Source organism: Mastigoproctus giganteus, chromosome 2, assembly GCF_048544385.1.
Source record: "Mastigoproctus giganteus isolate SK-2022 chromosome 2, ASM4854438v1, whole genome shotgun sequence".
Taxonomy (NCBI): domain Eukaryota; kingdom Metazoa; phylum Arthropoda; class Arachnida; order Uropygi; family Thelyphonidae; genus Mastigoproctus; species Mastigoproctus giganteus.
In genome coordinates, this window is record NC_143576.1 from 26,477,250 (window position 1) to 26,494,187 (window position 16,938).

General features: G+C 36.7%; 1 protein-coding gene across 3 annotated transcripts in view; it reads left to right on the top strand.

Moving 5' to 3' along the window:
* Nucleotides 1-16,938, top strand: part of Rbcn-3A (rabconnectin-3 alpha) — a 980,796-nt gene that overhangs the window by 871,149 nt on the left and 92,709 nt on the right. For all 3 annotated transcript variants that reach the window (XR_016547873.1, XM_090388469.1, XM_090388476.1), the window contains one exon: nt 8,205-8,265. Coding sequence is in view for 2 of the 3 variants with exons in the window: in XM_090388469.1 (XP_090244595.1) it covers nt 8,205-8,265 (61 nt within the window). In the remaining variant the exon portion in view is untranslated. The remainder of the gene's footprint in view (nt 1-8,204; nt 8,266-16,938) is intronic.

Below are 16,938 nucleotides of genomic sequence, written 5' to 3' on the forward strand. Positions count from 1 at the left end.
GTGGTCTCAGACAGTTTTTTAAATTCTGTACAGTGGGACCAACTGATGATGTTACCAACAGTAAATTCTAAGTGGGAAGCATTCAAGGAATTAATCTTGGATGTTACTAAAAGGTTCATACCTATTAAGAAATATTGTTCAAGGTTTAGGTCTAAATGGTTATCAAATGAACTAATGACACTTGTGGAAGAGAAGAAAAATGCGTGTGATGCATATAAATTATCAAGCGGCTTAGAAGCCTATGTCAGATATAAGCTAATCTGTAATCAGGTCACAAAGGAGGTTAGGCAGGCGAAGGCAGATTACGAGAAATCTTTGGCAAAAGATGCTAAGAAAAACAGCAAGGATTTCTTTACTTATATAAACTCTAAAAGGAAGGGGATGAATCTGATTGGTCCACTTGATATCGATGGTTCGACTGTTGATGATCCTGCTCAGATAGCAAACAAACTGAATGAGTATTTTGCATCTACATTCACACAACTGAGGAGTTATTAAGGTTTGAAAATGGCAGAAGGTTATCAAATTGTAGCAGGGTGCTTAATGATTTTGTAATAACTGAGAGCAAAGTGGAGGAGAAATTGTTGAAGTTAAACATAAGAAAGGCACCTGTGGTGGACGGGATCTATCCAGTTATATTAAAGGAGGCAGCAAAGCAACTAAGCACACCCTTAGCATAATTATGAGAGCATCCTTGAACTCAGGGGAGGTCCCCACGGACTGGAGATGTGCAAATGTATCCCCAATTCACAAATCGAAGGGTGACACTAGTAATTACAGACCAGTTAGTTTAACTTCTGTTCCAGGTAAAATAATGGAGTCACTGGTTAAAGATGCATTGCAGGATCATCTAGACAAGACTGCAGCAATAATTCAGACACAGCATGGGTTTTTTAAGGGAAAGTCTTGTCTGATAAATTTGATAGGATATTATGATGTGGTTACAAAGGAACTGGATGCAAAAAATAATTTTGATATCATATATTTGGATTTCAGGAAAGCTTTTGACACTGGATGCAAAAAATAATTTTGATATCATATATTTGGATTTCAGGAAAGCTTTTGACACTGTTGCACATGGAAGTCTATTGTACAAATTGGAGCTGAATGGTATTAAGGGTAAGTGCTACAATGGATAAAAGGATGGTTGAGTGGGAGAAGACAGAGGGTGGTAATTATTGGGTGCTGCTCTTCGTGGACTAATGTTATTAGTGGAGTCTCAAAGGGTTCGGCGTTGGGTCCACTGTTGTTTTGTATATTTATCAATGATATTGATGAAGGTATATCAGGCTTAGTATTGAAGTTTCCTTTAGCCAATGGGTGGTTAATTGCTGGAACAAACTCCCATCTGTTGTTGTGGAAGTTGATAGGTTAAATAAATTTAAGGAGGAACTGGACAGGCATTTGGAGGGAATGGTGTGTTTTTTTTTTTTTTTTTTGGCTGATACTGCATAAGCTCATACACTTGCTCTCTTGCATCACATGCCACTACTATCTCACAAAAAGGTTTCTTCTGCTCCTATGCTTATCTCTGGTGACAATCCAATTTCTAGGCAAAATGATATATCTCTTTTGGGGATTACCCTGTCTTCTAATCTCTCTTGGCACAAGCACATTACAACTATTGCTTCCTCTGCATCCAAAAAACTTGGTTTCTATTTCCCCCTCGGCATTACTTATTTACAAAAAGCTGTTCACTCTGTACAAATCGCAAATCTGCCCTTCCATAGAATATTATTCCCACATCTGTGGCTGTGCCCCCAAAACCTTTCTCAGGTTTCTAGATTTCATTCAGAAGAGGGCAGTTAGGTTAATTATTGACTCCTTTCTAACAGAGTGTCTCTACTCACTGTCTTATAGATGTGCTATTTCTGCTGCTGCTGCTGCATGCCTTTTCTACAATACTTCTATGGGCACTGTTCTTCTGAACTGGCTTCTATTAATTCCCGCTCTCTCTTTCAAAACAGTCCGAACACTTCCTGCCACAAGCCAACATCCAGTTACCGTCCAACTTCAGACTCACAGAACCAACTTTTCATCTTCCTCGTTTATTCATTCAACTGCCGTTTTCTGGAACAACCTTCCTTTATACATATTTCCTGAAAATTACAGTCCACACAAGTTCAAGTCTAATGTCAACAAATATATTCTTTCTTCTCATCCTCCAACCCAAGCACTGTACTAAGTACTATAAGTTCTAATACCTCTCATGTTTTGGGGATTTCATTAAAAAAAAAAAAATCAGATCACTTCACAGTTACCTAGTCTCCAACCACTGCAATTTTCAGAACTTAAGCCCTTCTTGGTAAGAAGTGAGGGGACACCTTTGTTCTCCTTACCAATTTTGTTACCCTTCTCTGTACATGCTCAAGCAACTCTACATCCTTCCTAAAATGAAGCCTCCAGACCTGTATGCAGTACTCAAGGCGTGGCTTGATCATTGCCTTATACAAAGAGATAATCACCTCCTTTTCCCTACTAGCAAAATTCCTGTATATCATTGACAAAACCCCATGACCTGCTCTGGCCGCGTGACTGCATAATTACTCCCAGATCTTTTTCATTTTCTACCACACTAAGTGTAGTATCACACAGTTGGTATGTTTCTCTGTGGTTACTTCTACCCATATCCAGTACTTTTCATTTGTCAATGTTAAACTTCAATTGCCACATCTCAGCCCATCTGGCCAAATTTTCTAGATCCTGTTGCAGTAGCACACTGTCATTAACAACCCTGCCAACCTTTTTATCATTTGTTAACTTCGACATTAAGCCTGATACTTTCATCAATATTATTGATAAATATACCAAACAACAGTGGTCCCAACACCGAAACCTGGGGGATTCCACTAATAGCATTAGTCCACAAAGAGCAGTGTCCGATTACCACTCTGTCTTCTCCCACTCATCCATTTATCCATTATAGCAGCTTACCCTTAATACCATACTGCTCCAATTTGTATAGTAGTCTTCCAAGTGCAACAGTATCAAAAGCTTTCCTGAAATCCAAGTATATGATATCAGAATTATTTTTTGCATCCAGTTCCTTTGTAACCAAATCATAGTAGCTGAACAAATTAGTCAGAAAAGACTTTCCCTTAACAAACCTATGCTGTGTCTGAATTATTACTGCAGTCTTGTTTAGATGATCCTACAATGCATCTTTAACCAGTGACTCCATTATTTTCCCTGGAACAGAAATTAAACTAACTGGTCTGTAATTACTCATGTCACCTGTAGATCCCCTTTGTGAATTGGTGATATATTTCCTCATCTCCAGTCTGTGACAACTGCCCCTGAGTTCAAGGATGCTTTCATAATTATGGCTAAGGGTTTGTTTACTTCATTTGCTACCTTCTTTAATGTAACTGGATGGATCCCATCCACCCCAGGTGCCTTTTTATATTTAACTTCAACAATTTCTCCTCCACTTTGCTCTCAGTTATTACAAAATCATTAAGCACTCTATTACAGTTTGATAAACTTCTGGCATTTTCCTCCCCTAATAACTCCTCATGTATGAATGTAGATGAAAAGTACTCATTTAGATTATCAGCAGGATCATCATCATCAGTGAAACCATCGATATCAAGCGGACCAATCTGATTTTCCTTGTAGAGTCTATATAAGTAAAGTCCCCGCTGTTTTTCTTAGCATCCTTTGCCACAGATTTCTCGTAATCTGTCTTAGCTTGCCTAACCTCCTTTGTGACTTGATTACAGACTAGCTTATATCTGCCATAATCTTCTCTGTCACCTGATATTTTATGTGCATCCCATGCATTTTTCTTCTGTGCCACGAGTCTCATTAATTCATCTGACATCCTAAACCTTGAACAATATTTCTTAATCGGTATGTAAAGCCTACTAGCTTCCACAATTAGTTCCTTGAATGCTTCCTGCTTTCCACTTAGAATTTGATGGTGGTGAAATCATCAGTTGGTCCCACTGTACAGAATTTAAAAACTGTCTGAGACCACTGTATTCACCTTTACATATGCAAAAACCCTTCCTTTTAACCCTGATGGTAATTACAACTTTAAGTAAATCCCAATCAGTACACTACGATCACTGCCACCTAATGGTTCCTTTATCTGCAAATTCTTTATACATAATAACCTCTTACACGATAATTATACACGCAAATTCTTTATACGCGATAATTCTCTTGATCTGCTGATAACCATATCAAGAGAATTATCCTCTCTGATTGCCTCTCGAACATGCTGCTGCAGAAAACAATTATCCAATATATCCACAAAAATCTTGCTAGCAATTGACTACAAATTTCACTCAATATCTGGGAAGTTAAAACTCCCCATTATAACACAATCTGATTTTTTTTTTTTTTTTTTATGAAAACCCCAAACATGAAAGGTATCAAAACCTGGTACTTAGTACCGTGCATGGGTTGAAGGAGAAGTATGGGGGGGGGGGGGGGGAATGCCGGAAAACTTTGCTCTAGAGACTAAACATGGGTTTCACCACTTCAAGCCTCCAATAAGCAAAGTGGTGCTATTTCACCGGTTGATGATTGGCCCATTCTAATTCTCTGTAAAATTTTCGTTGTACTTATTAGAGTCATTAGGCCTATAACACACTCCTACTCTCAATTTTGCTTTCCCAGTGCTTATCACACTAAATTGACTCAACACAACAAATGATTCTGAAAGGGTGCTAATTGCTGCCTGCATACCATAGATTTTTTTTTTTTTTGTTTTTTGTGCTTATATGCATATAGCAATTAATGCATCCTTACCATTATATGTTACAGCTTTCAGCAACCAGCCATGTCAACTGGATGCACTTCTTTAAATTTTGTGTTTCTTAACTAACAGCATAAACACTCCTCCCTTCCTATTCTGTCTATCCTTTCTGTACATTGAACTCCCAGATTCTAATTCTGCAGTGCTTATATATCTGTGTGACACCATGTCTCTGATATCCCAACAATATATTATGCCTTTGATGTCTTGACCAGCACTTCAAATTCAAATATATATTTACTATACTTCTAGCATTGGTGTACATGCAAGTATACATACACCTAGTCTTATTCTTAGTTACCCTAACATTATCATTTAGAAAGCAAAAAATCTAAATGGTAATACTTAAGCTAATTTAAACATCACATTCAAAAATTTCAGCCCAAAATATGATAAAAAAGGTCCAGGTGACAAATAGCCTAAAACTAAAAATAAGTGAGAAAGGTCTTGATGCATTTATATACAAAAACCATGTTTACCATGTATTTATTATTATTATTATTAGCCATATGGTGCAAGGGAGCCTGAGGCTTATGCTGCACCAGCCAAAAAAAAAAATTTCTGAATTAGCCTGAGAGAGAGAGAGAGAGAGAGAGAGTGTCAAAAGTAGAAAGGAATCATCAAGAAAGAGAAGAATGATGATATCCAGTTCAGGACCCTTAATAACATATACTTTTACATTTTTCACCACATATTATCTTAAGTGGTTTATTGAGTCATTTTGGAGAACTATTACCTGCTCAGGAATGCATTTTTACTTAGTATATTGAGTATGTCTTTCAAAAGGAAATAGAGATTTAATAAACCATTTAAAACTGCATATGAAAAACGGAATCACAAATCAAATTTTAATACATTTTGAGATCAGTAACATAGTTTATTTAATTCACTGTCCACAAGATTATGGCATCGAAAGCACTTTAATGAGATTCGTCTCTACCACAATGCATAAGATCATCTCATCGCGAGTAAATCTTCAATAGTAAATTCTCAAGAAATGAACTCAGTCAGCACATCCATACTAATTCATACTCAAGAAAATGAAGCATAAGTCCTAATAAAATTAAATTCAAATTATAAGCTGTTGATCTACTAAGCTTTGTCCATTAAATGGTTCTTGCAGCACTCACTAAAATGAGTGCTGCAAATTGTTCTGGCAGCACTCATTAAAATGAGTGCTGCCAGAACCATTTAATGGACAAAAAGCCAACCAAAAGATTGTTTTCATCTTTTGGTTAGCTTTTCTCAAATATGGAAATTAGATCTCACTAAAATTGTAAATTTATGTTATAATCAAATAACAATATACAAAAATTAAACACTGTTATACAACATAAAAATTTTATTACAAACGGCAACAAATGATTCTGAAAGGGTGCTAATTGCTGCCTGCAAGTTTTTTTTTTTGTTTGTGTTTTTTTTTTTTGGTTTTTTGTGCTTATATGCATATAGCAATTAATCCTCTTTACCATTATGTGTTACAGCTTTCAAGAATTCTTTTATGTAATACAATTCTGTTAATCTTTTTACCGAAACCTCAAGCAAAAAAAAAAAAAAAAAAAACTCAGTTACATCACGTGACTTCTCCTTTATATACATTTTAATGCTTTTAAATTTTAATTTCATTAAAAATTAAATGAAACTTTAATTTAATTTAAGCTCAGTTTCCATTTTAATTCAAACCCACATGTGAATTAAACCAAGTGGACTTCAGAGGTGAATCTTGAGTGAAAAACATATGCTATTTAAACATTTGGTCAACCAGTGTTACAAGACTTGAAGATATAACAACGAATAAATGTGTGCATTTAAAAGCACTACTTTAAGAATAAAATAAGGAATGTTACTGGTCCAAATATTAGCTAAAGGAGTTTTTCTTCCTGCATTAATAATTATACATATGATGATTAGAATTGAAAAAGATGTATAATTTTTGTTTTCAATCTTCCTAGGATTTAAATGGTGATGAAGGAATGCAGGGACTATTCTTATTGATGTGCTAAAGCTATTCTTCTAAGTCAAGTGAGTTTATATCACTTAACTTAGAAGATTCTAGGGAAAATGATTAATTTCTTCTTGAAGTTTTAGAAAGAAGACTCTAGCTTTCAGTTATTCTAAGTTTAAGTGTTTTTTTTTTATGGTTTTCAATTATTCTGAATAGTTTTTGTTTAAGCTGGAAAGTTTAGGCGAATTCTTGGTTCCACTCAACTCTTGAAAATTTAGTAATGTAGTCTTTTTTTTAGAAGCTACAATTTTTTCAGTATTTTACAGCTGAATGGTAAAAAGGATAAGGTAAGTAACTATAATATCAATACAGCTTCCTTCATAAACAGTGTTTAACTCATCTAAATAAGAAAATTGTTTGGCTCTGATGAGTACCGGTAAGTGACAAATGGCATTGTTTAATAAATGGAAGCTATAATTCAACAATTATTGACAAAAAAAAAAATTAAAGGATGTTCCAAATTACATTATAATTTAGAGGTCTTATTCCTCAGTTGAAAACATTTTAAAAAATTGATATGAACATAAATCCTTATTACAGTGATACATTTTCATCAGTAAACTGAGGATTTTTATGGATAACTGCATTAATAATTAACACAGATTTTGGTACAGTTTCATTCAATTGTCTTAAAATTACACTTGTTTTCAAACATCCATCTCTCCACCTATTTGAACACAGATATCAACATGGTGTAATAATAATTGTTGAACTCAGAGATGCCAAATGTATCATGGATCCTGCCTCACACATCATTAATTCTCTTCCTCCTCCATAAGTTTTCTGGGGATTGGAAAACAAGCTTTGATCTTCTCCTTTCTAAAAGAGTTCCCAGGAGAAAGAATTACTGTGATTTGTTTAATGATCCAATACCCAAAAGCATCGAAATTTTGTATTCACTCACACTGCCTTTGACTTTCCCTTGGATGAAAGATTAAACCATACACACAGAACTGCACTGGCTACAGTAGTGTATAAGAATACTGTGCATAGACACAGATGGATTTTGAAATTATTGTAAACATATATTTATCAAGGTTCTACAATATGTAAACATATTGTAGAATCTTGGAGATATTTAAGAACTTCAATAATATAATTTTTGTATTCATAACTCTTCTGCTGGCATTAGTAATTATATAATGTGCACAAAAAAATACTACCTTTATATTGTGAAGTTTCATAGTCATTGAATAAAAACCATAAAGATGAAAACCCTATTTTTCATCATATAGTGATGATACAGCAGGTTCCTAGAAAAATACACTAGGGTATTTTTCTAGGAACTTGCTGAACAGTAGCTGCTGTATAAATGAATAAGTGTATTTCTATTGCTATCATATAGGAAATTTAATAATTGTTGTCAGAATATAATCTTAGTTAAAAAATACTCATAAAATGGTATCATAATTTATAAATATATTTTTGTTTTAGCTTAAGAAGCACAAAACTGATGGTGTGAGAAGACTTTGTGCACATCCCCAAATGCCTATTTGTAAGTTTGCATGGTGACTTATAAATTTTTAGGTTACATAGTATTTTCTAACTCAGCTGAATATATCTAAATTTTATTTAGATATCTTAAGCTGGGTTAAGATTATGTATTTGAAATATTGGAATATATGAAAAAGATATATCAGATCATATTAATGCCATCAATTGTAGATTGAACATTACATCATTCTGTAATCTAATTACTATTGTAAGAATATAATTGGTACTACATAGGTAATCAAAGTGTATTAAAACAGTGGCATAAAAGTACTCAGCAGGCCGTAATAAAATAAAAATATGTAAAATAGAATAAAATAATTATTATGCAGCTAATTATTGATAATCAGATACATTGAATGGCCATTTTTCGAGGGCTAACACCGTTCAATATATCTCTGTGGTATTACACTTAAGGCGGTAGAAAATGAAAAAGACCTGGGACTAATTATGCAGTCAGATGTGAAGTTTTCTGAGCAATGCAGACAGGCTGCCAAGGCAGGTCATGGGGTTTTGTCAATGATACATAGGAATTTTGCTAGCGGGGAAAAGGAGGTGATTGTCCCTCTGTATAAGGCAATGGTCAGGCCACACCTTGAGTACTGTATACAGGTCTGGAGGCCTCATTTCAAGAAGGATGTAGAGCTGCTGGAACGAGTACAGAGAAGGGCAACGAGATCAGTGAATGGTACAAAGGTTAATCTTACGAAGAAAGGATTAAGTTTTGCAAATTACAGTGTCTGGAGACTAGGCACCGGCGAGGTGATCTGATAGAGGTGTATAAAGCCTTGAATGGTTTGAGCATGCTCAATGCTGATGGGATTCTTCCTCTTGCTCAGAATAATCACCTGAGAGGGCATAAATTCAAATTGAGGAAAGATAGATGTAGGATAGATATGCGGAAATTTGCCTTTAGCCAGCTGGGTAGTTGGTTGGTGGAACAGACTTCCATCCTTTGTTGTGGAAGTTGATAGCCTAAATAAATTTAAGGCTCAGCTGGACAGGTATTTCGAACGAACGGAGGGGTGAAGTGGAAGTTTTTTTTTTTTTTTTTTTTGGCTGATGCTGCAAAAGCTTGCTTTCTTGCATCATATGCCTCTGCACCAACATCGAGCCATGATGATGAAGAGGTTGAAGAAATGTACACCGAAATTGAGAGTCTTCTAGATGAGCAGAAAACCCACTACACTATTATTATGGGGGACTTCAATGCTAAGGTTGGAAAAAGGCAAAACAGCGCAGAAAGAGGAACTATAGGAAATTTTGGAATTGGTGAAAGAAATAAAAGAGGTGAAAGACTTGTGGAATTTGCAGAATCTCAAGGACTGTCAGTAATCAACACTTTTTTTTTCAAGAAAAGGGTGAACAGAAAGTGGACATGGAAGAGTCCAAATGGATTAACAACTAATGAAATCGACTTCATCCTCACTAACAGAAGATATATTGTGAATGATGTTACCGTCCTGAATAAGGTAAATGTTGGAAGTGATCACAATGGTAAGATGTACACTTGATATAGATGTAGGAAAGGAAAGGAAAAAACTGACTCGAGTAAATAATACAAAGGTCTTTGAGATAACAGAGGAGGAGAAAAAGCAGTATGTACCCGGAACTTAAGAACAAGTTTGAGCTTCTGCAGACTGCTCTGGACCAAGATATCGACGAGGAATATTACAACTTTCTGAAAGTGATAAAGCCCAAGAAACCTATAGGGAAAAAGAAATCCAAAGAAGAAAAAATTAGTCAAGAAACACTTGTCATGATGAACCGAAGATGACAAATGAAGAGCAAGAAAAACACTGACAGGGAGAAAATTGAGTATACTGAGTTATGCAAAGCCATTAGAAAGAGACTCAGAGAGGACATAAGAAGATTTAACACAAGAAAAGTAGAATAAGCATTAAGGGAAAACAAAGGATTTAAATCAGCAGCCATGAGCAGTAATATAGAATGACAAATGATACTGAAACTGAAGAATAGCAATGGTGTACTTATAAACAGCAGAGAAGGCATAATTCAAATAGCAGAAGATTACTATAGAGAATTATACAAGGAGCGAGGGAATGATGCCAGCAGTGGGGAAGATGGATTGCAAAGTAGCAACACATACGACATACCCGATATTCTTCCTGATGAGGTAGAACATGCATTGAAGAAAATGAAGAATCGGAAAGCCCCGGGGGAAGATGAAGTTACTGTAGAGTTGTTAAAATTGGGAGGAAGAGACATAACACAAAAACTGGCAAGGCTCTTCACAAAGTGCATTAGAAAATGTGTGACGCCTAAGCAGTGGAATAATGCAATCATAGTTTTGTTGCATAAGAAAGGAGATAAATCACAAATTGGAAATTATAGACCAATTAGCTTGTTATCCCACATCTACAAGTCGTTCACAAGGGTCATTACTAACAGATTAGAAAGAATATTTGATGAGAATCAACCGAAAGAGCAAGCTGGCTTTAGGACAGGATTCCCAACTATGGATCACCTTCACGTAATATCACAGTTAATGGAGAAAGCAAATGAATATAAAACACCATTATGCCTGGCATTTGTGGATTATGAAAAGGCATTTGACTCCATACAGCATAAGGCAATGTTTCGGGCACTGGAAAGACAAGGCATAGACACCCCATACATTATGATTTTGAAGAAAGTATATGAGAATGCTACCTCCTTTATTAGACTAGACAAAAAGACCGTAGCAAATTTAAAATTGAGAAAGGAGTTTGACAAGGAGACACAATATTGCCAAAGTTGTTTACTGCTGTCCTTGAAGAAGCTTTCAGAAGACTGGAGAGATTGCAGAAATGAGTCAATGTGAATGGAGGGTACCTAAGCCATTTACTATTTGCAGATTTCTTATTTCCATCATAAGCCATGATCCCAGAGAATTAGAGGAAAATCTTAATCAGTTATGCAGAGTAAGGTTTTTGAACTAAAGTTGAATATGGTTAAAACAAAAGTAATGATGAATGAGTATGCCACAGGAAGGGATATAATCACTGAAGCAGCAGAAATTGAAAATGTGGAGTCATATACTTATCTGGGACAAGTCATTAGTTGTAATAATGATAAATGGCCGGAAGTCAAAAGAAGAATAAATTTTGGATGGATAGCATTCGGGAAATATTCACATACTGAGGAGTAATATCCCAGTCTGTATGAAATGTAAAATAATGAACCAATGTATACTTCCCCCCCCCCCTGTGACCTTACTAAAATAACATTTGCAATTAGTAGAGACATATGATACAAGAAAGCAAGCTTATGCAGCATCAGCCAAAAAAAAAATGCTCCTATTTCACCCCTCCATTCATTCCAAATACCTGTCCAGCTCAGCCTTAAATTTATTTAGGCTATCAACTTCCACAACAAAGGATGGACGTCTGTTCCACCAACCAACTACCCACTGGCTAAAGGCAAACTTCCACACATCTATCCTACATCTGTCTTTCCTCTTATTATACTCATCAGTGTCTTTAGGCCTATAATACACTCCTACTTTCAATTTTGATCTCCCAATGCTTATGTCACACCAAACTGACTCAACACTGCACTGTCCATCGATGTCAACTGGCTTTACTTCCTTGGATTTTATGTGTTTCTTTACTAATAGCATAACCCCTCCTCCCTTCCTATCCTCTCTATCCTTCCTGTACACATTGTACTCCCCAAATTCCAGTTCTGCAATCCTTATTTCTGTGACACCACGTCTCTGATATCCCAACAATATCTGCCTTTGATTATTTGACCAACACCTCAAATTCATCAAATTTATTTACCAAACTTCTAGCATTGGTGTATACGCAAGTATACATGCACCTGTTCCTAATCTTAGCTACCCTAACACAACCCATGTGTTTACTTGTACCACAATGACTCCCAGCAGTCTCTGAAATACCCAGCATCTTGTTTTCCAGGCTGCTGCTCATTCCAATAGAAGCAGTGCAAGAATCACTTTCACCTCTGCCAGTGGCTACTGTTAATCGATTAGTCCTTGTATCCCCCCAATCTAGCAGTTTTCCGACCCACCTAACACTGCCTCGATAGCATCAGCAAACATTCTTGCACCCTTTCTATTTAAGTGTATCCCATCCCTGTAGAAGCAGTCTCTCCTGTTAACAAGTACAGACCAGGCTGAAAAAAATTCTACCCCTTGAGCCTTGCACAATCTTTCCAGGGCCGAATTGATCAACAAGGCTCTCATCATATACTCCCTCCTATCGTGTCCGAGAAGAATTGCAAATACTTTCAAATTCAACCCTAATTCACAGCTTTTTTTCAACAGTGACCTGTACTTGTTAAGTAATTCCTCCGATCTCCTACTCTTAATATCATTAGTGCTAACGTGTACAACAGTATCACCTTTTGTGCCCTTAAAAGATGATATCCGCTCTACAACGTCATCAACCTTTGCCCCTGACAGACATACCCTGGTCCTGTTCCACCTATCCTTTTTACATACCATGTTGCCCATTTCCCTGACAATATAGTCACCAACAACTACTAGTTCCTGCCTTGGGGGTTGCCGCTGTGTTGCGTGATGATCAAGTGCAAGCTCTGGCGTTGATGTGAGCAGCTGAGAACCTGATGGGCCTCTCAATTTAGATTCTTCGAGGGCATCCACCCTGTCCTTCAAGCTCTCATATAGTCCAATAAGAACGCTGAGTTATCGCATGATTTCCTCACACTCCTTACATTGCGTGCGCACACGCAAAGACATTCCCCTTGGGAATATCATGTCCCATACCTGATTGCTCCACAAACATCAACCAGGCAGTGTATTTTAAAAGGCTGAGATTCAGAGGGCAACTGCCCCCCTCAGTTCTCCTCTGAGCCACAGCACTCCCATTAGCTTGAGAAATACTCCATACTAAAAATTTTTTTTCATTCTCAAAGGCCATTGTTATGTATAGGTACTTGATAATAATTTTATATTAAGCCATATCGCTTATAAAAATGTAGTACTAGAAATATTTTATAATAAAAATTCAGAACTATTATACGATTTCAGAAAATATAGGCTTAGTGGTTTGCAATAAAAATATTATCTAAAAATGGGGTTTGCAAGCCAAAAAAGGTTGGGAACTGCTGATGTAGAGTCTCTTGAAGTTGGCTTAGCTGTCACTTGTTGATCCATAGGCTGGATCAAATAAGTGGTGCCAGCTGACAGGAACATCACCTTAAAGTAATCAGACTTGCATTCCAAAGAAGAAGGAGAGCCTTCTTTGCGATCTTGTTATTGGTCAGGTACTTCTTCAGAACAGGATCAAAAATTTCACTTGCCCATTTAGTAAATATCTGATTGGTCATCCATACCTTGTGGTTGAACTTCAACTCACCCCCCAGTTCATTTCTGATAATTTTTTGTTGCTTGTATACACTGGGATTTTCAGAATGATACACAATCATGGGCTTCAATTTAGGCACTAGAAGCATTAGCACCAGGGCATAAGCCCTGGTGCTAATGCTTCTAATTCTTCATAAGCTTATGCCCTGGCAAAGCTGTTATGTCTTTAATTTTCTATGTTCTCTTTGGCATCCTTTTCCAAGTGTTCTATGTAAACGAGACCAATCTCATTTACATAGAGCACTTGATGAGGAAGCTAGCCTTCCTCTTCCATCAACTTGCAAAACTCAGCCTTAAATTTGTCTACTACCCCTTTATCCACATTTGCAACTCCAAAATGATGACCACCTGGCTTAAACTCTTCTTGGCCAAGAATAACATCCAAATGTTATTGTACTGTTAATGTCAATTAAGAATTTCTTCATTAATCAAATGTATGGGATCCTATCAGAGTGGCATCTGATAGGATGTACAATAGTATGATGGTCTCTCAATCATTAATTGAGGGACCATTGTACTTTGCTCAATCTCTAAATCATAAGCATATCAGTTAGTTTGGTTACCTGTTTGTAAAATTTAAGTTAATTCTTAAATTTAAAAAATTGAGAATTCTGTGAGTTCTTAAATTTTTCACTAGATTCAGAAAAAGGTATTTTGTAGGGCCCATGATAAAAGGCAACTATAAATAATATATTCAATTTTTCTTCACTTAAAAGATGAAAAATGAAAAATGGGTTACAGAGAATATGGTCACACCATATAAAGATAGTGTGACCATATTAGTTAAACTATTACACAAAGAGAGACAGACCAACAGAGAAAATATAATGAAAGCATCAAAATCAGATCTTACTTCTGTAAAATTGTTAAATTATATATTTAAACAGTCACCTAGAAACACTGAAAAATCAAGTCCAGTTAACCTGGTCATTGGAAGGATTTATAAGAAATAGAAAGGAGAAATTCAGTGCTGCAATATACTGTTAAGATTGCAATTCAAAGAAAAAAAATTGAAAATTGTGAAAATATCACTTTATTACAGGATATCACTTAATTACATCGATTAAGGTATATCAGTCTTAATGTCCAAGTTTGCAGATGATGCAAAGGTTGGCAGGGTTGTTAATGACAGTAAAGACAGTATGCTACTGCAACAGGCTCTAGAAAAGTTAGGCAGAGGTGAAAAGTGGCAACTGAAGTTTAACATTGACAAATGCAAAGTACTCCATATGGGTAGCAGTAACCCAAGAGAAACGTACCAACTGTGTGGTACTACACTCTGGAAGGTGGAGAATAAAAAAGACCTGGGGGTAATTGTGCAGTCAGATATGACGTACTCTGAGCAGTGCAGATGGGCTGCCAGAGCAGGTCATGCAGTTTTGTCAATGATATATAGGAATTTTGCTAGCAGAGACAAGGAAGTGATTATCCCTTTGTATAAGGCAAAGATCAGGCCAAACCTTGAGTGCTGTATACAGGTCTGGGAGCCTCATTTTAGGAAAGATGTAGAGTTGCTAGAATGAATGCAGAGAAGGGCAACAAGATTGGTGAGAGGAACAAAGGGGTACACTTACAAAGAAAGGCTTCAGTTCTGCAAGATGCAGCATCTGGAGACTAGGCACCTGCGAGGTGATCTGATCGAGAGGTATAAGGCCTTGAATGGTTTGAGCAGGCTCAATGCTGACGAGATTAGGATACATTGCTCAGATTAAGAACCTGAGGGGGCATAGATTCAAATTGAGGAAAGACAGTAGTAGTAGTAGTAGTGGCGGCGGCATGTGATGCAAGAAAGCAAGTGTATGAGCTTATGCAGCATCAGCAAAAAAAAAAAAAAAAAAAAAATCACACCATTCCCTCCAAATACCTGTCCAGTTTCTCCTTAAATTTATTTAACCTATCAACTTCCACAATGGCAGATGGAAGTTTGTTCCAGCAATTAACCACGCTCTGGCTAAAGGCAAATTTCCGCACATCTATTCTACCTCTGTCTTTTCTTAATTTGAATTTATGCCCCCTTAGGTTCGTAATCTGAACAAGTGGAAGGATCCCATCAGAATTCAGCGTTCTCAATCCATTCAAGGCCTTATACACCTCAATCAGATCACTGCACATGTGCCTAGTCCCAGCCACTGCAATTTTCAGAACTTAAGCCTCTCTTGGTAAGAGGATCCCTTCATTCCCCTCACCAATCTTGTTGCCCTTCTCTGTACACGGTCAAGTAAATCTACATCCTTCCTAAAATGAGGCCTCCAGACTTGTACGCAGTACTCAATGTGTGGCCTGACCATTGCCTTATACAGAGGGACAATCACCTCCTTTTCCCTGCTAGCAAAAGTCCTATATATCATTGATATAACCCCATGACTTGCCCTGGCAGCCTGTCTGCATTGCTCACAAAAACTTCATATCTGACTGCACAATTACTCCCAGGTCTCGTTCATTTTCTACCACCTTAAGTGTAGTACCACACAGTTGGTACGTTTCTGTGGGGTTACTTCTACCCATATGCAGTACTTTGCATTTGTCAAGGTTAAACTTCAGTTGCCATTACTGTCATTAACAACCCTGCCAACCTTTGTATCGTCTGCAAACTTCGACACCAAGCATGATATACCTTCATCAATATCATTGATAAATATACAAAACAACAAAGGACCCAACACCAAACCCTGTGGTACTCCACTAATAACATTAGTCCATGAAGAGCAGCACCCATTGATTACCACCCTCTGTCTTCTCCCACTCAACCATCATTTTATCCATTGTAGCAACTTACCCTTAATACCATTCTGCTCCAATTTGTACGATAGACTTCCATGCACAACAGTGTCAAAAGCTTTCCTGAAATCCAAATATATGATATTAAAATTATTTTTTGCATCCAGTTCCTTTGTAACCACATCATAATATCCTATCAAATTTGTCAGACAAGACTTTCCCTTAACAAACCCAAGCTGTGTCTGAATTATTGCTGCAGTCTTGTCTAGATGATCCTGTAATGCATCTTTAACCAGTGACTCCATTATTTTACCTGGAACAGAAGTTAAACTAACTGGTCTGTAATTACTCATGTTACCCTTCGATCCCCCTTTGTGAATTGGGGATACATTTCCACATTTCCAGTCCATGGGGACCTCCCCTGAGTTCAAGGATGCTCTCATAATTATGCTAAGGGTGTGCTTAGTTGCTTTGCCGCCTCCTTTAATATAACTGGATAGATCCCGTCCACCACAGGTGCCTTTCTTATGTTTAACTTCAACAATTTCTCCTCCACTTTGCTCTCAGTTATTACAAAATCATTAAGCACCCTGCTACAATTTGATA